This window comes from Gossypium arboreum, chromosome 11 (genome assembly GCF_025698485.1).
Source record: "Gossypium arboreum isolate Shixiya-1 chromosome 11, ASM2569848v2, whole genome shotgun sequence".
NCBI lineage: Eukaryota > Viridiplantae > Streptophyta > Magnoliopsida > Malvales > Malvaceae > Gossypium > Gossypium arboreum.
The window spans coordinates 20,683,139-20,708,094 of record NC_069080.1 but is presented as its reverse complement, the minus strand read 5'-3'; the positions used below and the strand labels follow the sequence as shown (position 1 = coordinate 20,708,094).

At 31.3% G+C, this 24,956-nt stretch overlaps 2 protein-coding genes across 2 annotated transcripts; both read right to left on the bottom strand.

Annotated features, from left to right (window-relative positions):
- Positions 1–9,749: 9,749 nt before the first annotated feature.
- LOC108473849 (transcription initiation factor IIE subunit alpha) lies at positions 9,750–18,934 on the bottom strand. The gene is made up of 11 exons (XM_017775638.2): positions 18,718–18,934; positions 18,402–18,507; positions 18,172–18,294; positions 17,718–17,838; positions 17,179–17,307; positions 16,418–16,527; positions 16,105–16,288; positions 13,462–13,659; positions 11,917–12,147; positions 11,619–11,823; positions 9,750–10,353 (listed from the first exon to the last, which is right to left on the bottom strand). The coding sequence occupies exons 2-11, from the start codon at positions 18,422–18,424 to the stop codon at positions 10,259–10,261; spliced, it is 1,419 nt and encodes a 472-aa protein (XP_017631127.1). The 5' UTR covers positions 18,425–18,507; positions 18,718–18,934; the 3' UTR covers positions 9,750–10,258.
- A 4,969-nt stretch (positions 18,935–23,903) lies between these two features.
- LOC108472887 (uncharacterized) lies at positions 23,904–24,852 on the bottom strand. The gene is made up of 2 exons (XM_017774446.2): positions 24,251–24,852; positions 23,904–24,129 (listed from the first exon to the last, which is right to left on the bottom strand). Exons 1-2 carry the CDS (start codon positions 24,704–24,706, stop codon positions 24,022–24,024), a joined length of 564 nt encoding a protein of 187 aa, XP_017629935.1. The 5' UTR covers positions 24,707–24,852; the 3' UTR covers positions 23,904–24,021.
- Positions 24,853–24,956: the final 104 nt, after the last annotated feature.

Here is a 24,956-nt window from a genome sequence, read left to right as displayed (position 1 = left end):
TTATATTATTCGTGCAGAAATTGATACTAGTAAGTGAAATCTAAATTGTTTCTCAAGATTGGGTTCGATTTTATCTCATCTATTTTTTACGGTTAACCTAGTCATTTTTTTGCAAAGCGGAGATATAGTAAATTTATCTCTTAAAATGGATTTTAAAACACTCGTATGAATTGAAAGAATTGAAATTAGTTAATTGATGCAATGCAATGCAAATAAGGTTTGGTTTTAGTTGGTTCATGCAATTCTTGTACTGAATTTGATTGTTTATTAGCATGCCCCTTGTTCTCAGCTGTAGCATTCAGAAGCCTCTTAATGAAGAGCTTCATATCAAGATAATCTCTTTATTTCTATTCTATATTCTTGTTATTTTGGTTTGGATTTTGGCTTACAAATGTGACTCTCATGCAAATCTATTTTCTATGTCTAAATTTTCAGGTATTAATAGTGTATATATTTTGATAGATATTATGAAATTTTGAACATCCAGGAATTTTGGATGCATGATTACAAATACCCATTCAAATTAAAAGAGATGTAGGAAATCAAACTAGAATAGTTTAGGATTACGTTACGGTTGTGTTCAAGAACATAAAAAGGGCCTAATATCATTTTCATCACCTTCCTTTCCTTACTAGAGAAACCCCATAATAAAAACATATATAAAATAGCACCATTTCTTTATATATATATTAGTTTTTAGTTGCAATATTGCATATATATTTATTTCTTTAGTTGACTTTTCCAAATCAGATTTTTATGTAGCCAAACCAAATTGGTTGGAGTGAATGTATGTTCCTCTTATTTATTGAATGATAAATTATTTCTTGATTTAATTGAACGTAATACTTATTTAATGAAATATTTATTCTTTCTTTATTTCTTAATTTCTCGTAATAATTATTTTTAGTATTCAACCTTAAATAATAAAACAAAATTGATTTCGAGATTAATCTTTTAAATTTTGGATTCAAAAATGTAAAAATAAAATATTTGAATATAATTTAATATTAAATTAACTCAATATAAAATATTTTATTTCAAAATATAATTTAAAATAAAATATTTTAATATAAAATAATTATATTAAGAATGTTCTTAAATTATATTTAATAATAATTGTGTTAAAATATAATTAAATTATTATTTTTATTAAATTATAGTTAATAATGATCATATTAAATTATTTATTTCAATGAACCAAAAGTGTACATGAACCAAACATGCGCCGTTAATGATTTCGGATTTCATGTTTTCTTTCCCTTCACTTGTATCACATCTTTATGGCTTCCATCTCTAAACAATCTCTATCATCTCCACTTGTCATATATATTTATATATATATATATATTCACTCCCTCTCCCATCTTCAATATTCAAACTTTGAAACTTTTCACTGAGTCTCTCAGTTGGGTTGGGCTCTATTTTCAGTTGCAGCTATGATCAACTTCAAACAACCTCCGGTTTTGACTTTTTTTTTTTTGCTGCTTTTTAATCCTGATTCCTTCCCTAGTACAAGGGGAATATACCTGTGAACAAGAAGATGAATATATCGCAATAAGTCTCTAGCGCTTAAATATAAGATAGATGTTATAACCTCCATCCTCGTTGCGGGAGCCATCGGTGTTTGCTTCCCTCTGCTCGGGAAAGTCATCGAGGCTTTACGTCCAGATAAATTTCTTAATCAAAGCTTTCGTTGCCGGTGTGATGTTGTCCACCAGGTTCATCCATGTTCTTCCGGATGCCACTGAAAGCTTAAAATCTCCTTATCTCAATAAGAATCCTTAGGGAAAGTTTACGTTCGTCGGATAGTTGGCCAGGGATTTAAATAGCGGTCGGATAGCGGAATAACGATCACTATATAGTGGTAGTGGCGCCGTCCGAAATAGCTATTGCTGAAAATAGCAATGTGAAGTAGAATCACACCAATAGCGGTGGATCGCGGCCGCAATTTAACAAGTAACGGCCAATTGTGGTAATAACAGGCCGCTATTTTCGTTGTTGATCCGTTACAGTAAAATTTTTAAAAAAAATCCAATTTAAAAAAAATCAAAAGAAATATAATGAGACGAAAAAGAATATTCACCTGCAAAATCAGATAATTTTCAATCAAAAAAAGAAAAGTAATCCAACATCAACAGAAAAAAAAAAGTCCAAAAGCAATAGAAAAATATGAAATTCTCATATTTCACTCTCCAAACTCCAAATCAAACAAAATCACAACACAATCACAAAAATCTCTAAATAAAATCTCACTTGCACTCTCAGAAATTCATAATTTTCAAGTAAGTACCTGAATTTTTTTTGTCTTGATTCTTGTTTCTTTTTGTTGTAACATGCAAATATTGTTGTAACATGGAGAGTGCCCGAGAAGCAATTGATAGAGATAAGAGCAAAGGAAGGGTATTAGTGTCTTGAATCTGCAGAGATGTTCTTTGGGTTAGAGATGAGAAATCGTTTTGGAGAAGGGGAAAAGTTTTGGAAGGATCTGGATTAGTGCTTTGAATGAATTTTGAAAATATTTTTGAGGTTCCCAACGTTTTTGCTGTTTTTGTTCAGGAGATTATGCATTTACTGATGACTGTTGAGGGCTAAAGCTTTTGAGTTTTTTCTACTATTTGTTTTTCATAATATAGGATTTTTTTTCCTTATAGCCCATTTTGGACTTGTGGATTCCTATTTGGTTTTTGTTGGGTTTGGGGTCTATTTTAATTTTTGTTTCTTGGCCTCTAGAATTCTCATTGCTGCCTATTCTCTATATTCAACAATTAACTTCTAAAAACCCCTCAAACCATCCTACAACTAAAATACATACTTCAATAACAATACGGCAGTATGTACCTTTTTCCTCACTATATAGTATATTCATTCAAAAGATTGCAATTTATCCAACCCTAAACTATTTTTAGCAAAAAATTATAACAAATATTAACACTGAAGCTTTGCGTTTAAAAAAACCTATAAAACGCGCATAGTGATTTCTTTTGCCCCAATCACAAATATTACAGTTTATACAGTAGCTTAGTCTACTATGGAGTAGTTAGTTAAAGTTAGTTGGTGAGCAAAGTTGTTAGATGGTAATTTAGCTTAGGCTAGATTGTATTGCTTTGTAATTGTTTTTAAGGTTTCTTTTCTCTAATAAAAAGTTTTAGCTATATTTAAAGAAAAAAACAAAGGGACTGGGGCTTGAGGGGATTTGGGGAACTTTTTATTTTAATTTTAATTTTTGGGTTTTGGGTGAGCAGGTAATAATGGGTTATGGTGTGTTGTTATTTTTTTAAAAAAAGTTTATGTATTATGCAATAAGTTTAATTTTTCAATGTTAGTGACGTTTACATTTTTTTTGTATTATATTGTTGATAATATAAGTAATGAATTGTTTATATTTCTAAATATAATTTTATGTTTCTTGTATATAAATAAAAATAAAGCACGTGAAAAGTTCTCGACTAAAGGATTGGAGGGTGCACCAAGTAATAATACAGGTTGGCACTTTGGAACTCTAGTGTCAAATACAAAAGGAAATGTCGAATGTAAACTTTGTGGTAAAGTTGTAAAATGAGGAATAGCACGATTTAAAGAGCACGTTGCTTATAAAACCAGCAATGTTGCACCATGCCCTAATGTTACTGGTATGTGATACTTTATTTTTTTTTAAATGTTATTATAAATTTATCAATAAATATTATACATAATTGATAATAATATAAAGTGTGAATTATATTAACAGGTGTCATTAGAGAAAGTATGATGAATATATTGAAAGAAAGCAACACAAAGAAAATAGACAAAAAAATGATAACAGATGAATTCTTATCTCAATTAAGAGTAGAGGAGGATGAACACGAGGAATTCATTGATAAGGTTTCTGCTATAAGGCAAGCAACTTGAGAAAGTATCCAATTACAACACGAATGGCATAGAAGGGAAGAATTCAAACGAAGTACTAGTGGTTGGAGTAACATTTATGAAGAAGGGCGATCTTCTCATGGATCAACTGGAGAATATCATGGAGAAAGAACAAGTAAATTCATCCCAAGTGAGTCTGAGTTTACCTTAAGGGGAGCTATACATGAATTGGCTAGAAGCAAAAGCAACCAAAGATCAGTGGCTCTTTTTTAAAGACTTTACGCAGGAAGATAAGTGAAGCGATATCTAAATTTTTAATATATGAACGACTTATTTTTCAATTAGCAAGCTCTCCATGGTTGTATAACTTAATTCAAGTGTCAATAGAAGTTGGCCAAGGTGTAAAGCTCCCAACACCTTATAAGGTTTCAGATATGTATTTGGAGTCAGAGCATCAACGGGTTCGTGATTGGGTAAATTGCTAAAGACTCATTGGAAAGAATTGGGTGCAACTCTAATGTGTGATGGCTGGACCAACAATTTGAATCAAATGCACATCATTAATTTCTTTGTTTATTGTAGTAAAGGAACCATTTTTTAGAAATTTGTGGATGTCTCGAATGTTCGTAGTAGAGATGTTGAATTCTACTACAATTTATTAGATTCAGTTGTAGAAGAAATTGGAGAAAGTTACATTGTCCAAATAGTAACTAATAATGAGGCAGCAATGAAACCCACTGGAAAAAAATTAATGTTGAGAAGAAAGCATCTATATGGACCTCATGTGCAGCTCACTGTTTAGATTTATGCCTTGAAGATATTGGGAAAAAGCTTAGTGTAGCAAAAGTGTTAGATGAGGCAAAGAAAGTGACTCGCTTTATATACAATCACATTTGGACTGTTGATTTGATAAAGAAATATACATAAGGGAAACAAATACTTTGACCCGCTCTTACTCGATTTGCAACTCATTTCATTCAACTTGAAGAGATAATAAGGCAAAAGCAAGGTCTGAGAGAAATGTTTAATTCAAATGTCAGTATTTTATAATTAGTTAATATAATTACTTAAATATAGCAACCTTTAATGATTTTATTAGTTCCAAATGATTTAAATTATATTATTTTAAAAATTTTCTTATGAATATATAGGAATTTAAAGAATCAAAATAGGGACAACAGAAGTCAGGGTCTGCTTATGAAGTCAAAAAACTTGTTTTGGGAAAAGATTTTGGAAAAAAGCCAAGACCTTATACAAGTTTACGAGCCCCTAGTAAAAGTATTGAGACTTGTGGATGGTAACAAAAAACTAACAATGGGCTTTATTTATGAGGCTGTTGATAGAGCTAAACGAGCAATTCAACAAGATTGTCAATATTTCACCGAGTATGAAAAGATTATTGACAATAGATGGAATTTTATGCTTTCGGACTTGCATTCAGTTGGTAAGATAAAATGTTTCATATAATTAAAAACTATTTTTATATTTTATTATTTTAAGCTTTAGATTATTGTTATTTGATGGTATTCTTATAAATTATACTTAGGTTATTTTCTCAATCTTCAATTTCAATTTGAGGTGGAACAGTCTGATAATGTACTAATAGAAACATCAGAAGGCACAAAATTAGTAATTGAAATATTAGAACCTTCTCTTGATACTCAAGTCAAAATGGTTAATCAGGTTAGATTCAAGTACTAGTATTTGCAACTTAGTTACATAATTTGAAATGGAATTATTTTTTTCATTTTTACTCTATCTTTTATTTAAGCAATTGTTAATATTTAGAGATAAACATGAAATATTCGGTACTCCACAAGCACAAAAAGCTTGGAAGCAAATGAATTCGGATAAATAGTTAATTAAATTATTTAATTTAATTTATATTATTCAATCATATTGTACATTTTGAAATTATTTTAAAATTTAAATAATATTATGCAACTGAGTGGTGGATAATATATGGCACATTGTTCCTAAGTTACAAAAATTAGCAATTAAAGTGCTTAGTCAAACAACTTCTACATCAAATTGGGAACGAAATTGGAGCACATTTAGTTATATTCACATCAAGGCAAGAAATAGGTTGAAGTATAAAAAACTTGAGAAACTAGTGTTTATCTACTATAATATGAGGTTTCAGATAAGGCATAAAAACGAATGAGCATTGATTATATAAATGCTAGTTTCAGTCCTATCAGCATTGATCTTATCTTTGAAGATGTTGATCAACTATCAGAATGGTTTCAAGAGAAAGAGAATCCTTGTAGATGGTGAAAATGTCGGTGTGTTGCTTGTGGATACCTCTGATGATGAAATGAATGTTGATCAATCTCAACAACAAAATTTCTCTCATTCAAGTTCTAGTGCAATGCCAAGTCTGAGTGGCGATGGACCCGATGGTAATGGTTTAAGTCCAATTGATGACGATGATGGGCATAGTGGTGATAGAGGTGAAATTAGGTCTTCTAGTCGATATAGAGGATAATATGAGGTTGGTACCACTAGTGGACATTTCCGTGATAGATCAGAATTTGATGGAAATATGTTTCCTAAACCTAGAAGAGATAGAAGTGAACCTAGAGCTCCATCAAAAGGAAAAGGCAATAAGCATACTTCTGTAGGTTCTTCATCTGGTCGGGGATCGAGTTCTAATAACCTTGGGTATAGTGATTCATCTACTAGCACTCAAGGTTTTTATCCGCCAGAACAACTTTTATATTTTCAACCTTCACATGTTTATCCACAACCATATAGTTACTATCCACAATTTCCTAATTGTGATATGTCATATTAGCCTCAAATGCATCCTCCACCACTAATATATCACCCACCTCCACCTCTCATGTATCCTCCTCCTCAAATATATCCTCCATATCAATTATATGATAACCAAGGTGAAAATGTTACTTTTTTTATTATATATTTTTGGAGAAAGACCAAGAGAATCAAGTCAAGAACACTCTCAAAGTAAAGGTGAAGGATTTGATCATCCTCCTCATTTCACTAATTGGTGAAAACTAAATCGTACCACTATCACTATTTGTAAGGTATGTTTTTTTTAAAGAAAACTTTTGTTAATTTTTTTGATTTTAATGATATTAAAATATTTAAAATATATCTTTAGATAAATGAACGGAGTATATTTTATTAAAAGATAATTAAAAATTGAAGCATGTTAAACTATATATGAAAGTAGAATGAGAGTGAGAATAAATGGTTGGAAATCGAATAATTAATAAGAATCTATAAATTTATCTATTCCTTTTTTCCTTTTGTAGCATTGGATGTTTTGATATATTTACCATCTTCAAAGTGTCAATAAATATTGAAGACCTCTCTCATGTATGAATTTTCAATTATTTTATCTATAAAAACTTTCAAACTTATTAAATATGATAAGTGTTTTAATATGTCCTATTTTTTACTTTGTTATTAGTTAATATAATATTCTTAAAAATTAAGTAAATAAATATGTGAATAATCAAAGATTGTAAAAATTGTGTTCTCATATTAACAAAAGTTCATAAGTGTTAGAAAACACCCTAAAAACCATTAAAAGTGACTTTTTATAATTATAATTATAATTATTATGTTTTATAATAAGTCGTGCGAATATTAAAAAAAATTCACGACCACGATATCCACAGTGACCGCAATAACATCCGTTATGTTCGCAACCGCGATAAACGCAACGCGACTGAAAACGCAGCCGCAACCACAATTTAAATCCCTGCTGATGGCTGTGACGGCTGCCATTGGCACGGTTGATGTGTTTGCTACATCTCATTACACCAAATCTCACCTTCACAAAACCCAAGAGAGCCACGAGGGTGATGAAGAGAAAACAGAGCAAACCGAAAATCATCTGCATGTTCATACTCCTGACAACACCAGCAGGAACTGCTGTAGGAATAGCAATAACAAATGCATACGATGAGAACAGCCCAACTGCACTGATTGTGGAAGGATTATTGAACGCGGCATCATCTGGGATCTTAATATACATGGCGTTGGTGGATCTTCCAGCAGCTGATTTCATGAATCCAAAGTTACAAAACAATGGAATACTTCAAGTTGGAGCCAGTGTTTCCCTTCTCCTTGGGCTTGGTCTTAGTCTCTCTTGGCTATTTGGGCTTAAAAAAAGTTTCCAAGAAAAACGAAGTTCCAATTAAAGGATTAGACTATATGAAAGCAAGGAATTAAGCTCTATTTATCACAAATTTTTCTATTTTTAGTATTTTAATATTTTTGTACTTTGGCAATATTAGCTTCTTATGCGCTAACCAAATAGCAGAATCCCCAAGGTATTCTTGTATATATATATATAACCCTTAATCTAGTACTGCATGTCATGTAGCGAACATGTTAGTTTAAAATTTATACAAATACGATATTAGAAAAAAGAATGTTAAATGATATATTAAAGCTTAAAGTAGAAATATGTTTAGTTTACATGTATGTGTATGCGGGATTGAATTTCCATGGGTGATAAACTTGAGAAAGAAGAGAGATATCTGGGAGCATGTGAAAGTGCACTGACCTTTGATAAGTTGTATGAGGGTGGATGCTAATTTGCTAAGCCCATGTTTTGTGTCTTAACATTTAGGATAATCCCCAATCTAATGCCAAACCCTTTTGTGTGTGTTTTCAGACTGAATTAAACATTCATTCTGGTCCGGGAAGGGAAAACAGGTCATTGTCAAACCATTCATTTCCAGTCCACTTTTCATTTTTTTTTTTTTTGAAAGATATTCTTAAAAAATTTCTATTATTTTGTGAACAATAATTTGAGACCATTGGCACAGGACATCTCAATTTCTGGATTGCACTAAAGCTGTTAGTTACTTTGAATTGTGAAATATCACAAAATTCGATTTCTCTTAAATCATTGAGAATATAAAATTAATATTGGAAGAGTTTGACTACTGCTTAATTTTCAATCCAATTTTATGCAACTACAGACTAGAAAATAAATCATGACGAAGGGTAGTGCTTTTTGAGACTTGTAATTGGAGCCCTTTAAGAGCATTGATGAGATTTAGTTCTGAGGATCTATGAAATAAAAAAAAGTCATTGCTTGAAAATTTTAAAAGTTATTGCAATGCAACTACCAGGTAGCTTCTCATCACTTTTGAAACAAAAATATATCATCTTTTCGAGGAAGCTTGCAAATTCAATGCTTCACATGGATGATGGTTGCATTGTCTTCCAATTTTGTATCAGCCATTAAATAATATATATTTTTTATTCAAACAATATATATAAAGCACACTTCTACATGTAAGGTCACTAATCTATTAATAAGATTATATTTTAGTTATTAAACTATTTAGAAGTTTTAATATAAGTCAGCGGACTGTTAAATCTTTATTATCTAGTCTTCTCTATTTGCAACGTTAAACGTCATGAATCTGCAAACAAAAATTTAAATAACTTTGTTGTCTAATCGAATCAACTTGGATCTAAGATATGTTCTTCCACTCATTGAATAGTACTAATACACTATATCAATCATCGAATCGTTACTTAGAGCTCACTAAACGAACTTTTAAAAGAAAAATGCCTAACAACACTGTGAGTTAAATAAAAATTTCTTAATAGTTTAGTAACTAAATTAAAATCTTAAAATAATTCAATGACCATTTCATAATTTTTTAAAGTTGAGTGAGTAAAACGTAAACTTACTAATAATTTAGTAGTAAAATTTACCCTTAATATAAATATGGATATCAAACTTTTAGATTAAAAGGTTTGTCTTTCTATAATCTTAGTACAAAATAATTCCAATCTCTGAGTTTTGCTTAACCCCAACAGTTTATTCGCGACATTGATATTTCACAACAATGGAACTAAAAATTAAACTCAGGTATTCTTACAGTCACAGTTTTAAAAGATGAGCATCCAACAAGTTTTGAGTTTTGAATTTGAATCTCTGCAATATGTTGCTAAGCATAGAAACCACATGGCAACGAATATAATTGTCTTCTTACCGATGTTTGTTTTTTCTACATAGATACAGTGTTCAAATTAACACTTCAGGTTCCTTTGGTAAAAACCAAAAAAAAAAAAAAAAAAAACCACAAACTAGAAAGTACAACTGAAAAACAGGCTTTCAAGTTAAGATAAAAACGCTTTTGTAACACTACCGCTTGCTTTGTCCATAGTTCACAACAACTTCGCCAAATCCATTTATTAAGACCAAATAAAAATCATCTTTTGGACTTCCCTCAGCAACTGTTGGCACAATGTCAGAAAAATGATAGATGAAACTGATTGTTACTAACGAACACTTAGAAGGGGCTTCATATCTTTGAAAGAGCACATGATTATACGAGAACGAGTGTGACATATAAACCACCCATTACCCTTTGTCAATGCCATACACATCACAGGAAGCTGAACCATTAATTCAGCCTTCCTCCCAATCTACATCATCCTCATCATCTCCAGATTCTTCTGCTTCCACATTCAAATCATTGACCTTATAACTCTCAATTGTATTGCCTGAAACACACCAACATCTTCATCATGATGAACTTATAACTAGTTGAACACATTTTGTATTAAAAATAATACATGGAGCATTAGGATTGAACTTGTATCAACTTGCATATATAACTAATATCGAAAGGTAATAGGAAAATTCAAGTTGAACTATTGCAAGTTATTTCTATCATTGCTTGACACACTTTGAATGGCAATAAAACTCGTAAAAAATGCACATGGAGATGGATTAAATGTTTCAACAGGGTGGTAGCTGACAAACTTTCCCCCACCAGTAGGCATAATGCATAATCCTATTGTAATATGTATCTATGGATATAGAACTGATTGGGGATTACACCGGAATAGGCAGTGAACCAACTACGAAAATAACTATCCAAGTAATTATGCACACCTTAAATAGCACAAATATGAGACTTTTGTGGCCAGAAGAATGCAAAACTTTCTTAGAGTTAGAAAAATAATGATGTTATCAGGTCATTCTACACTTGGCATGTCACAGATATTCCCACAATACGAATCCTTTATGTTTTAGATATTGATTAGTATGATTATTAGCAAGCAGCAATTCTAGTGCAATCAAAATATGATGCCACCAATTAAACTGAGAATTTGCACCCACAATAAGTACTACTCCCTCATTCTTATCGGATGTCCACATTTATGTATTTTGTTCCTTGCTTCCCCAGTTTTAACCATAAAGTAACTCAAAAGCTGGATACTGGCTCACCCAAAATTGTATTTCAATGAAAGGCAACACAGGAGAAAGGCAAACATGCAACTTGAAACAAAAAGTACTACAGTATTTATTATAGATTAGGGTACCATATCTTGGTATGTATGTTGTTGATATTTAAGAATTGAATTTAATTAAAAATCTTAGAGAACAATAAACACTGAAGTTTAAATAAATAGTAGATTACGTTTCCACTCTATACATATGATACTCTGATTTGTTTATAAAATATGAGAATAGGTATACAAAAATATGAATTACAATGGAACACAGGAAAAGGGAATTAAATTATATTGATGGCTTGTAAAACTTTGGAAATGGCTGAATGCATTCTATATTCAGCACAGTAAGTTCTCTGGCAAGGTTTTAATATCTTTTTGCATGTTAAATATTCTTTTAAATGTTGCATAAGAACGGATAAGCATGACTACAAGTTTAAGTAATTTGAACAATTAATTCTGAACAGTTTTCATAGTCATCAAAGAGAAACAAGTTATATTCCGAATACATAAGAAAAAGTGGCACTTACCAGTAACAGGAGCTTCTTCCCAATCAATATCATCTTCTCCCTCATTGTCATCACGTTTAGCTTTCATACCAACTTGACGATTGGAAGAGTCAGAAAGACCAGTGGCTAGAGGAATGTCTGATAATTCTTGTTGTTTCTTAGCAGCTTCTTCTAGTTCTTGTTGTTTCTTATACAAAGCAGCATAATAAGCTTTAAGATACTCGTCCTGTAATACAACAGGAAAGAAATTCTTGTAAGTTAAACTGGATGGCATGGACAGAAAGAAGGAAAGAATAATAATACATCTCATTATACATACCTGTATCTTCTTCTTATCATCATTTTCAACAGTGGACTTTTTGTCATCTGAAAATTCTGGTTGTGCTGAGCTGCCATCTGGCTTTGACTCTTGCTTGACCTCTCCACGTTGTTCCTTCGTCAGGTTCATACCTTGCTTTATCATCCAAGGTGGCAAAACTTTCAGGGATGTGCTAGCACTTTCAGACTTGACATCTTCCTTGCCATCAAGACCAGAAAAGGCAACTTCAACCTGCCAGGCAAGCCCAAAAAGCTTTAAAAACAATCGTTGATGGTAAGATATCCAACATTTGAAATTAAGAAATGCATGGCGAACACTGTAGAGGAGAATCTCCAGTAAAAGTAAAAAGAATATAAAATCCACACTTCAAGAAACAATACTAACCACTGAGCATTAAAAATAAATGGATTGTTTGGTTTAAGAACAATGATTTATGACAGTAATAAAACTCAACTGACTATTCAGTATAGTGGTGGTCTAAGTGGAAATCTGTTTCAGCATAAATGGTTGGCTATATAAGCAGCAAGGGCTTACTAGCTTTCATAAAGGTACCAGGTGCAATAGTTAAGTTAGAGTGTTGCATGAAAATTCATGAATATTTCATTTAAGATTTTGGGAAATTTTGAACCTCCAAGAATTGTGGATGCATGACTGCAAATACCCATTCAAATGAAAAGAGATCCAGGAAATTAAACTACAATAATTCAGGCTGAAGAAATATGCCCAAGTCTAGCATCAATATTCCATGACTATTAGTAACAGGGACTTAAGTGGCAGTGTCAAAATCGTGTTTTCGGTCATGCTGCTGTTATCGTGATTGCGGACGTAATAGATATTATCGCGGTCATTAACATCATTGCAGTCATGAATTTTTTTCAAATTTACACAATTTCTTATAAAACATAAAAATAGTTCTAAGCATGAAACTTTATTGTTAATTATTTTTAAAGTGCTTATAACATTTTATAGTATTTTATTTATATGTTAAAAATATTCACAAACAAATCAAGAAAATAAGAAACGAAGCTATTTGACTAAACCTAGATAAGATTAGAAGAAAAGTAGATGTAGTTTCAAGCCAGGATGATCAAAGACTCTTATTGTTAAACAAGAGGGAAGTTGGAAATGTAGAGAGAGGAGAAAAATCAGAGGTTTGCTACGTTCTGTCGCATTTCTGCAGTTCCTTTATCTTTTCTTAACTTTTTTCCTTTCCTTTGTTGTGCAGATTTAGTCACTAGCCTGCTCTTCCCTTCTCACCTCGTCTCATCCCAATCTCATTGTTCAAGAGAAGAGTTCTTTCTAAAAGTACCAAGATAGTGGGAATAACGGCTATTAAAGCCGCAATTTTCCGTTAGGCTGCTTTTCACGGCCGTGATTGGCTGTTTTTGCTGTGAAAATATTCACACCGCTATTTGAGCTTTTATCGGTGGCAGATGGTGCCGCCACCGCAAAATAGCAACCACTCTTCTATGATGCCATCGCTACTTGAAACCCACCTCATTAGAACAAAGAACAAAGAGAAATACAGTTTAAGTAAACTCTTACCTTTGTCTCCCCAAGAAATGGCATAGGTGTGCCACCATAACCCTGAGAATTTTTGGAAGGATCATTAGAACCAGAATCACCATTTACAGCACGCCCAGCAGCACTTGCTCGAGCTTCCCATGCTTGGAGACTTCCAAATTCTGGAATAGGCATATCTTTTACTCTGTTGAGTTGTTCCATTAATGGTTTAAGCTGTACCTGCAGTCATTTCATTGTGTCAAATGTCAATTTCAAAAAACGGCATGCTAAATTTACACAATGGAAAGAATGAAGTCAAAAGGGCTTGGATATTTCTATAAACATATACCACAAAACAAATATATAGGGAAATAAGTTAAAACGAAATGGAGTTTGAAGGACTGATATGATGATCAAAATTGGCTATTACAGCTATTTGCAAGTAAATTTTGGTACAGTGAAAGAGATCAACAATCTAAGGACAAGACAGTTGTGCAAGCCCATCTCCCTCATCCCCCCAGGAGGTAGTCAATAACCACGTCAAAATTTTATCTATATTTAAAATTTTTCACGGTTTAAGCTTAACCGTCTCTAGCTGTTTGATAGTAAGATCAACATTGACAGAAAGAAATGAAGTGCATGCTAGCACTGAACTGAGGCTTATGGAATGACATTTAACACAGTAATCTTCAAACTACTTTTTTCTGAAGTCATCAGTGTTTAGTTTCAAGTTAGGTAGTCACTCTTGTCTTCAAAATGCATAGCTGCCAGTACTCTAGCCATCTTTCAAACAGAAACAAGAACAAAATCACATTTGCGACTTCATTCAGCTTTGAATATAATGCCGTTCAGGTCTACCAACTCCCATTGGGACTTCTAATGCTAGGTCATTAACTCCCCCAATAGACTAGCAGTCTAACCTCTACAAAAGTGTGCAACATTAGAAAGGGGAGAAGGTTGCATTCCTTAATTCATATCTTTCCAACAGGGCTTTATCTGGTGTGTTTGAACTTCTATCAGCACAAAGGTGTTGACGATAGTTCTAGTTCTAGTGACTAGGGCAATTTGCAAACCTCCTTCAGGATTTTTCTCACTACAACTCGTATGGCTCAAGATGCTATTAATAAGAGATTGAAAAAGTAACTTGTTGCATGAAGGGAATAACAATCTAGGGGCCAATGAGTGATGCCGTCAGAAGTTAATGAAGTACTTGAAAGCACGAAGTTAGGGAAAAATATCATTTGATGAGGTACAAACAATGAGTTTAAATATCACCCGATCAGCTGAGAATGAGAATGATGTAAGACAGTGAAGGCATGTTATCCAGAAAGTGAGAATTGCAGGAGCAGTAGTACGCCACCATTGTTCCAAATGCTAGGTAGCATAGAAGCAGGCAATTAAAACTTGATAAGAAGCTTTTGCAGGAAACATCTTCTGAAGTTTATCACAGAGGAAAGGCTTTTGTTTGGAAGATATTTGGAGTGGAAAATGTAGGGGGAGGATTGAAGTGAAAGGTGAATTCACTGATTTATTCAGGTGGAAGATATGGAAACTTCAAAGTTCTGCTCTTTAGTTAGTGTCTATGAAGGTACGGCAATGATCAACTATTTCTTTATATCAAATATAAAGTCAAGAATATTACATAAACATCATTAAGAAGTGCAGACATAAAGTTTTCCGACTACATGGTGAAGCACCCGACTACAACATTAAGTTTAAATCATTAGCACAAAGGGAATAAGCATTTCAATATTACAGAAATCTCAGTTACAGTTGACAAAGTCCAAACCATGTAAAGCCACAATCACAGGTCAACCAGACAATTTGCTATTGAATTATGCTCATATGCAAATCAATTGGGCGTAAAGGAAGTGATAAAATACAAAACTTAGATAGCATAAACACAATGAAAAAAAGAATCAACAAAGTTTTAATAGGAAAGATTAATTAGCAGAAACTAGAATCATTTGCTTTGCATACAAAGCAAAGCTTGATGCTTGCGGCCTTTGGTCCACCACTTTGAGCAACTAGCTTTCAAGGAAATACAAAAGCTACGCTTCTAGATTTATGTTCACTTACTAGCTTAAAGCTTTAGTAACTTTAAAAATGCATTAAAAAAATGGGGGCCTAAATGATCACTGCCATCTGATGTGGCAGAATCAACCAGTAAAAACTAGAACAGAACATTTCATGATAGGCAAAGCAAAACTGTTCCTCTATCCCCCAGAAAATTGATAAAATAACGCGTTTCCTATACTATATAGACATAACAGCCTATCATCTTTATGGGCTTCATTGAGAAGAATTATTATTTTGATAACTATGTTTCTTTTTTCCTTTTAAGAAGAATTCAAGAAAAACACATCCCTTCATAATCAGAAGCCAAGGGCAAGGTACTAAGCCGAATTAGAATGGACCTCACTGATTTGCCCAATGTTAATATTTCAACCTCTAATCAAGTCCCAATGACATCCAAAGAATTTAGGGCTGGTAAAAAAGGATCTTACTTAAATTACATCCTTTTTATAATATGTCTTGAAAAATGTTGTAAACATACTATACTATTTTGTTAATTTATGATAAAAGGGATTAACTTTCTAATTTCAATAGATTCACATTCTAGATCAAGCACAAATGAATATGCTTTATAAGGCAATAAATAGGAACTTTAAAGAGAAAAATTACCTCCATTTTCTGAAGCATGTCCTTCAACTTTTCACGCCGCCGTCGTCGTGCATTGTCATCTCCATCTCCTACATCTTGCGCGGCTAACTTGTCACTCTCTGCCACCAATTCTCCATTACATCTTTCACAGTGAAAATATTCATCCTCCAAAGAAACTAATCTCAATGCATCCAAAGCATTGTATCTGAAAACATGGTAACAGGACACCTTCAATTTTTCATTGCTACTAATTCACTAGACAAATATACTTTTCAAACAACCCCAGGAAAGAAAAAAGAGGAGGAGGACAAAAGAGAGAAGCAATGGCAGAAACCTTTTCCCACAGCCAGGGCAGACATACTCCTGAACAGTATTCTTGTCCTCAAGTTCATCCTTTATTTTTTTCTTCATACGATGCATTCTATACCTAACAACATCATATATCTAAAAAGACACATTGCTTAGTCAGAATCAGCTCTGGACATAATAAAACGGATTGAAAAAAAGGCAAAAGAGATTATATGAAGGCAGTCATAACCATATGGCATAGGCATATAGTTTTTGTTTTGTATTGCTACGTACCAATAACAGTGTGTTTTGACTACCTTTTATCTGTACTTTTAAATATTTTTCACATATATATAGCTCATTATTTAATGCTCTAATTAAACATGAAAATACACTTCCACTTCATACCTCTGTGCAGAGAAATTCAAATATAAAATTTTAAAATCATAAATATTTAGTATGCAAAAATTCTAAACATAAAATAAATATAAAAAGAAGGTAAATCGTTACTAATCAAGTTCAATAGCATGATTGAATGAACATATTTTCTAGTATGGGGTCATACAGCTGGAACAGACTGATACAGAGCTGTAAAGACTTGTACAAAAAACTAAAAGAGTACATTGCTGGTAAAATAGCAAACTTTCTCCAAATCAGGTCAGTACTAACCGAAACCACCGATACCAGTTAAGTACCATATGAATAGCTCTAGGGCTTGTGCCTTTTCTATCTAGTCCATTATTAACAAATCAATCTATGCATATTAGAATTGGAGAAATATAGAATGGAATAAATAAAAGTAGTAACCTGTGCATAATCTAGACAACAGTAAGAGTGAGTGTGCAATTTAATCTTCTCCTCTCCCTCTTTCCCACCCATTTGAGTATCAGCCGTCGCAGCAACTGCAGCACTATAAATCTTTGCCCCTTTAGCCGTCTGTGACCAAATAGAACATAAGTATGCAAGCAAAAACAAAAAGGTTTAATAATCACATCCAAAAACTGTTCCAACAATTCATGAAACATATAAAATGCAAATGGAAACCAGACTTTTTGGTCACTAACACCATCACTATGCCTCAATTCTATGTGAAAATAAGAAACAATTGAAGATAGAAAACAAAGGAAAAGAAAGAGAGCTTCAATCATTTGATATGCACAGTAATTGTTCTAGATTAATAGAGAATAGAGGATTGTAGTATTTGTTCTAAATTAATAGAGAATAGGAAAACAATGATTAACTAACAGATACAGAAGGAATACTTACGGACAAAACCACAAAGAGTGACAACTAAAAAAACATTATTCCAAAGGAAGAGAAAAGAAAAAGAGCTATAGCAGTCTGACCTCTCTTCTATGATCACGGGTAACTAATTTTTCTTCCTCAAATAGCCGTAAAATCCGCCGAAGTTGCTTTGAATGGAGTTTCAACTCCTTTGCCAAATCTTCTTCCCTAACCCATTGTCTCCTGGAAATGAAAGCAAGCAAAAAAGAGAATGTGCCTCAGATATTGTAAGCCTGAAGCCAGCATGATTATTGCATGCAACCAGAACACATTTGCAAGCAGGCATAATAAGTTCTTGGAAATAAACATATTTGCCATCCTATTGAAAGACATCTTATTGAAGTGGGAAAAAACCACTTGCCAAAGTAGTCAACTCAGTTTCAACATATTATACCAATTACAAAATAGCTCCAATACTCCCATTTCTCCAGCAAACAAAACCAGTTCTCATTTACACGCTATCAAATGCAAAACAATTTTTAATTCTTCCATGAATAAAGGATAAAGAATCAGTACCTTGTAAGAGCATCAAGAACTACAACAGCAATCCCTCTATTATCCCCTCGACCCGTCTTTGGCTGATTGTCTCCTTTTGTTGTCACGTCATCATAAAACGCCCGAGCAGCAAGTTTAACCAACCTGATTTCCCATTACGATATCAATAAATAATTACATAGGCAAAATTTACAAAACCCAGTTTGAGAAACCCTCTACGGCCCTGATTTAAGGTAAAAGAAAAGGCAAACCTGTTAAATGGCTCGATGCTCATATTGTTAAGTGATTGGTGTTAAACAACTTCCTCGTAATTTTCCAAACTAATTTGCATCACATAATATGCTTCCGCAAGAAGAACTACATCATCACATAATTAAAGTAAAAAAATTATTGGTTTCCAGATCTAGAGTGATGGAGTTAGAAAGAAAGGATGGGGCTGGTAGTAAATAAAGCAGGGTCGAGGGAGAAGCAGTGGAGCAGGATTTGGAGAAAACCCAGATTGCGATTTTTGTAGAGACAAACAGAGTACAAGCAATGAGTTCATAGTATCAAAGATTGGAGAACTACCTGTTGAAAAGATGATTGAGGCGAAAATTGATAGAAAAAGGTGAGCCAAAGAGTAAAGAAAACAGCGTTCAGCAAGTAAGCGCAGCGGAGCTTTTCTTGGAGAACCAAACGATATGTGCGCGATGATGTGCCTGCAAAGAAGGAGAAGGCGTGTCTGCGCTAGTTTACACACTTACCTTCATAAATATATTAGTATTCTTTTTCCATAAATTATGTTTGGCTCATACTTAATACAATGGGATAACATAATTTTTGGACCCTAAACTTGGTGATTAGATTCATTTTGGTATCTTTACTCTCTCTTTTTTTACTATCTAATCTTGGTAACTAGATCTATTTTTGTCTCTAGACTTGAAAAATATAAATGTTTGATGACTTGGCACTCTAAAATTATGCCACATCATCACTTGAGAATTAAAAAATTATAAAAAATCCGCGTGATGACGTGATACAATCTTAAATTATCACATACAGTATTTTGATAACCGATCGTATCACTAGTTTCAGATTCAATCGGTTTGATCGGTTTCAACTACTAGACCAAATATAATTAAATAAATAATAAAAAACAATTTTTTTATTAAACTGATTCAACTTGTTTAACAATTGATTTTTGTCCTAGTTTCGTGTAGTTTCTAATTCAATTAGTTCAACCTCTTTGTTTGGACCAATATACCTATTGGTTCTCGATCCAATTAGTCCGACTAACCAATCCATTCCTATTTCCAGAACATTGGTCATATAATCAAATCTTAATATAATCTTAAGGACCAAAATAGACCTAATTACCAAGTTTAAGGGCAAAAAATTATAATATCCCTAATATAATATATATTGGTTAAAGATATATTATTTGGAGTTTCTTTGATGAAGTTAAAAACTATAAGGGTTTTGTTTTTAATTAAAATCTTGATTATTTATTGTTTGAGTGTGTTTTTTGGTATTATAAATTATAGTTGTAATTGGGATGCGATGAGGATGTTAACTATATGAAAATTATTTTATAATATTTGATATATATGATTAAAATATCATAAATTGATATAAATTTTAAAAATTTAAATCAACTGAAAATTAATATTTTAATGATTTAATTTATATATATATATATTTGATAATTTAAAATAAAACAATTTGATAGATTTTTTGTCTATAAAAAAGTGTAGAGAATATTTTTAATTAATTAAATTTATTTATTTTAATATTATATATTATTTTATAAAAACTTTATATTTAAAATTTGATTTTTGTTTAGAATAAAGTGAAATATTTAAAATTTAAGGATAAGATGTAAAATATATATATTTTATAATTTAAAATGAATATTTATTAAACAGTCTAATTATATTTTATAATTAATTTTAAGTAATATATTAAGTAAATTTATTACTTAAATTTTTAATATTTAATTTTTCAATTGATTTACTAAACAAATATTTTAGAAAGAGATAATAATTTACAAGATTATCCTTAGTGATGAAAAGAATATATTATTAAGATAGGTTGGCGTTAAATGTGTAATAATAAAAATATAAATTAATAAATTTTAAAATGATCATTTTAAGTTATAATTTTATCGACACAAATATGTTTCATTCTTCTACAATTAAATAGAGTAATTAATAGTTCATTTTTCTTTCAAGTAACATATAAATGTACATGTTTTAAATATAACCATTCACACATACATACATACATACATACATACATACATATATGCAATTTGAAGAGTGGGAGGAGGAAGTATATATTTTGATCCTTTAGATTTTTGCATGAAAAGCCAAGAATTAATACCTACAAACCAAAGTAAGGGTAATGTTATCTTAATTAATATTTTGTTTTTAGTTATAAAATTACTTGGATTATGTTTTGATATACGAATGAGGCCTTATTTATTGCCCACCATAAAGGAATTCATATTGATGCATTTATGGAAATCATATGAGAGCTAGGCTGTTGAGGTTATATCCAAGGTTTTCTCTTAACCTTGTGTCTAGTTGTTTTTTAGTTTAAAAAAGGATTGCTGCTTCTTCTCTTTCCCCCAAAGAAAAATTAGTATTGCTTCTTTCATTTTTATTACATATATCACTTCAATCTTAAAATTTTTAAATCACATGAAATAAATATGAACTAATACGTACTTATTATATTTTCTATATTTAAATATATTAAATATTATATAAATTAAAAGATTAAAAATTTATTTTAAGAGTATTTAAGTCTTTATTTTTAAATTAAAATCCAATTTTATCTATCTTTTCTTGCTAAAAATAAATGTACTTCAGTTCTTTTATTTTTCCTTTTTATATTTAAATATCTATATAAATTTAAAACTATTATATAATTAAATATTTATTATTTCACTATATGTATTATGGGTATTCATATATAATTAAATAATAGTACTTATTTATAATTTTTTCTATACAATATGTAGCACTATCTGCAATTCCTCTTCAACATTTAAATAAAAGAATAAATACATTCCCACGTGCTCAAGTTTACATCATTTTGCATTGGCATCAATGTCGAAACCAACCAAATTAAGACTCATACGATAATATTATTTATAGTTACATATTTATGATTTTTGTTATTTATATTATCATTAATATTCAAATGATATTTCTCAATTTTTTATATGTATGTATATAATTTTACTCCAAAAACTTCAGATAATAATTTAATTACGTAATATTTTCTAAAAGAAACTATAAGTTAATAAACCAAAATTTAAAATGAAGATAATCCTTAACCATGTATTTGATTAGGGAAGGTCATATTGTTTGTTAAATAATGTCAAGTGCATGTTAGGTTTTCACTTTTTAGATTTTTTGCCTTATATTTATACTATGTTTAAGTTCGATTTAGATAAGATATATAAGGTTTAAAAGTTAAAATTGTTGATTGAGTTTTAGTTTAGTTGGTATCGGTATTATTGTCAGTGTAAGAGGACATGGGTTCAAGTGTATTAAAACATATTATTATCTTATTTAACGATTGGGGAAGGGCTATGGGTAATTTTAAGTATTGTATAAAAAAAAAGACTAAGAATCATGATGCTACACTTATATGAAAAGAAATAAAATAAAATTGATATTAACCGCCTTTAAAAGCTTTAAGCATTTAGCAAAGGCAAAATTAATGGTGGTAGGGGCAGACCCCCTAAAATTAAAATTTTTTCATTTAGGTCATTCAAAATTTTTAAATAAAAATAAAATTATACTCATATATTAATGAAATGTAATTCAAAAATAATCACATAAAATAAAAAGGATATATTAAGATCCAAGTGAATAGAATTACCTCATACCATGAATATAAAAAATTCAACCATGAGTACATAGTACATACACAATAAAGTTATACCTTCATAAAAGAATGCAGTATCATATAAATTTGTGTAGGTATCCAATGACTATCACAATCATATTATCAATCCAATATATGACTGTGAATGTTTTTGCATAAAATGAGAACATATATTTTAGAATTTGACACTTCAAATAAATACATAAGCATTAAAAACTTTAATTTGAGTGGATTAAACATAAGATATGATTGAAGTACTGAGTACCCACACTATAACAACGTGTTGTGAATATAACTTACTTTTGGGATTGTCAAATTAATTAAAATAAAAATTCATTAATCAAATCAAATATAATCACTAACTTCAATCTTATATCACATTAATTTAAATGATTACAAAATTGACTACACCATTCAATCTCATTTACATCAAAAACAGTTACAAATTTCTATATATATTAAACAAAATTATTTTTCTCTATACCTATCACACACATTAATTCAATTTATCAAAAACATTAATTTTTAAGGGTTAATATGTAGTTTGTCCTCTGGATTTATTTAAAATTACCTAGTTGGTATATGAACTTATCCAAAAGTATCTAGTTGATACTTAAATTTGTCCAAAATATGTTACTTTTTAAAAATCAATTTATACTTTTAAAATATTTTTAATTTTTAATTTATGTTTTCACATGTCATACTAAGAAGCTATCACATGCCACTATAAGATTAGCAATCATGCCATGTCAACACAAACTAATGGTGTTACCATCCCAAGTAATGGAATACAAGTTCAAGTACCAACTATATATTTTGGACAAATTCAAAGAACAAACTACATATTAACCTATTTCATAAACAACCTATATTTTAACAAATTAATCCATATGTATATATATGTAAGTTAATATACTTTAATTCTACATAATTTCATCTTACTTTTACAACATTATAAGCTAGTCCAAACTAGGTCATTAAAATTGATTTTAACAGAATTAGTAATTAATCTCAACATTGAAATATTGAGCAAACTCATATAAGCAAAAAGTCTCAAATATCTTTCATCATGAGACATATAATTGTCATTATAAATAAAAACAAAAATTCCAACAGTAGTGATTAATATTGACATAATAGAGCTAAGTGAATCAATAAAGTAGCCAAACTCGAAAGAAAAATCATTATTTATGGTCCAAGACCATACATATTGATAAATAGGACTTCCATTGATTTGCTGAATAGACAGATGGATCAAAAAAATTATAACTATACTTGACACTAAAATATTGAGAAAAGCCCACATATGACGAAGATTTTTTGTTGTCGTCGGAAAAAGTAGGAGTCCCATTCCTATTAAAATAGGAATGGTTGTAGGGCATTCTCTATCAGCATTACTTATACCAATCGAAAGTTATTGTTCCTCCTCTTTTCTATAATTTAATTTTTTTCATGAAATATTTTTAAATGTCAAGAATCTATAGACCAAAATCCAAATAGTTTTTTTCTCCGATCTTTGACATTAACAATCAGATTGACTTGGATCTAAGTTATGTTTATCTACTTATCAATGGGTGATCCACCATACCAATTATCAATTTGTCGCTTAAAGCTTGCTAGTCAAACTTTTTTTTTTAATTTAACAACTCAGTGACTTAAATAAAAACTTTCGAATAATTTAATGATCATTTTATAACTTTTTAAAGTTGATTGATCAAAACGTAAATTCAACAAAAGGTTAGTTACATAGGGTAAAGTTTACCCCATAGAAAAAATTACAATCAAACAACTTAATTCAGTAAAGAAATCAAAATGCTGTGGAAATGAAAGCAAGGTTAAGGAAAAGAGTGGAAGCTGCAGTTGATATTCTCATGTCACCAAAATGCTAGATTTGTTTAGAGTTGAAATGAATGTGTCGAATAAGAGTACATACATGCTGGAGGAATATTGCATGCCTTTATCTTTTAAACTCTAAAAACAATGAACAATAATTCATATATGTGAATCTCTCAAATAGTTTGGGATCTTCATGTGGACCGTCGACTCTTTCTTCTTCCTCTTGAAATGCTTCGATGCAGCTTTCAGCATCTTGCTCCACCCCTGTATATGGTACACACCACAAAATCATCAGAGCAAAAAAAAAAAAAACAGCATCTTACTCTGTTTTTCGCTGTCATTTCCATTATAACAATGAAGGATGAAAAAACAAATAGCAGTTTACCATGGTAAAAATGGGGGCACAGCTGCCCTTGACAGGAGTTGGAGAAAACTCAGAAGCCATGTTCTTCCTTTTCTTGTTTTTGTTTCTCAAAAGATTGAGACTAATGTTGAAAGCAGCGCTGGCTATCTTCTTCTTGATGTGGTTGGGTCTGAGCTGTTTGGCACTGCAATTGCTTTTCTCCATTTTCAATCCAAACCCAAACCCGAACTCATCATCGGAAGCGAGGTTACGAGGTGTGATGATGGGACCAAACTCCATATCTGCAGGGCTGTAAGGGCGGGGGACCAAAGGAGACCAAAGCGTGCTTTGGGTGTAGTCGAAATCGAAAGCAGAGTTGTCTGGGAACTTGCAAAGAAGCTCCCTTGACATCAACGGCTCCAAATACTCCACCACTTTGGCTGAAGCCATGATCAAAGTCTCTTGCTCCTCTTTCTCATTCATGGTTGGATTTTGCATTTACAGCTTCTTTTTTAAAAGGAATGTCGTGTTTTTATTTTCTGGTACTTCAGAGCATATGAAGCAGAAGAAGCAGGAAGAAGACATTAAAAAAAGCTCAAAAAAGTAACCGTTGCAAGGACTTTTGTCCGATTGTCCCCACTAAACATTTTAGCCCCTCTTATTTTTACAATGGTATGCCTCAATTATCCCTGTCATTTTATTCTCTTTCCCGTTCTACCCTCGATGTTGCTTTCTTTTTAGTTTTTGG

Bases quoted from the DNA above. Each gene is read 5' to 3' on its own strand.
- LOC108473849 (XM_017775638.2), bottom strand. From the start codon at position 18,424: ATGAGCATCGAGCCATTTAACAG. The intron at 13,660-16,104 runs GTAATTTTTCTC...AAATGACTGCAG, and splicing joins ACATGCTTCAGAAAATGGAG to GTACAGCTTAAACCATTAAT. The intron at 12,148-13,461 runs GTAAGAGTTTAC...CTTGCCTGGCAG, and splicing joins CATTTCTTGGGGAGACAAAG to GTTGAAGTTGCCTTTTCTGG.
- LOC108472887 (XM_017774446.2), bottom strand. From the start codon at position 24,706: ATGCAAAATCCAACCATGAATGAGAAAGAGGAGCAAGAGACTTTGATC. The intron at 24,130-24,250 runs GTAAACTGCTAT...TACCATATACAG, and splicing joins GTGCCCCCATTTTTACCATG to GGGTGGAGCAAGATGCTGAA.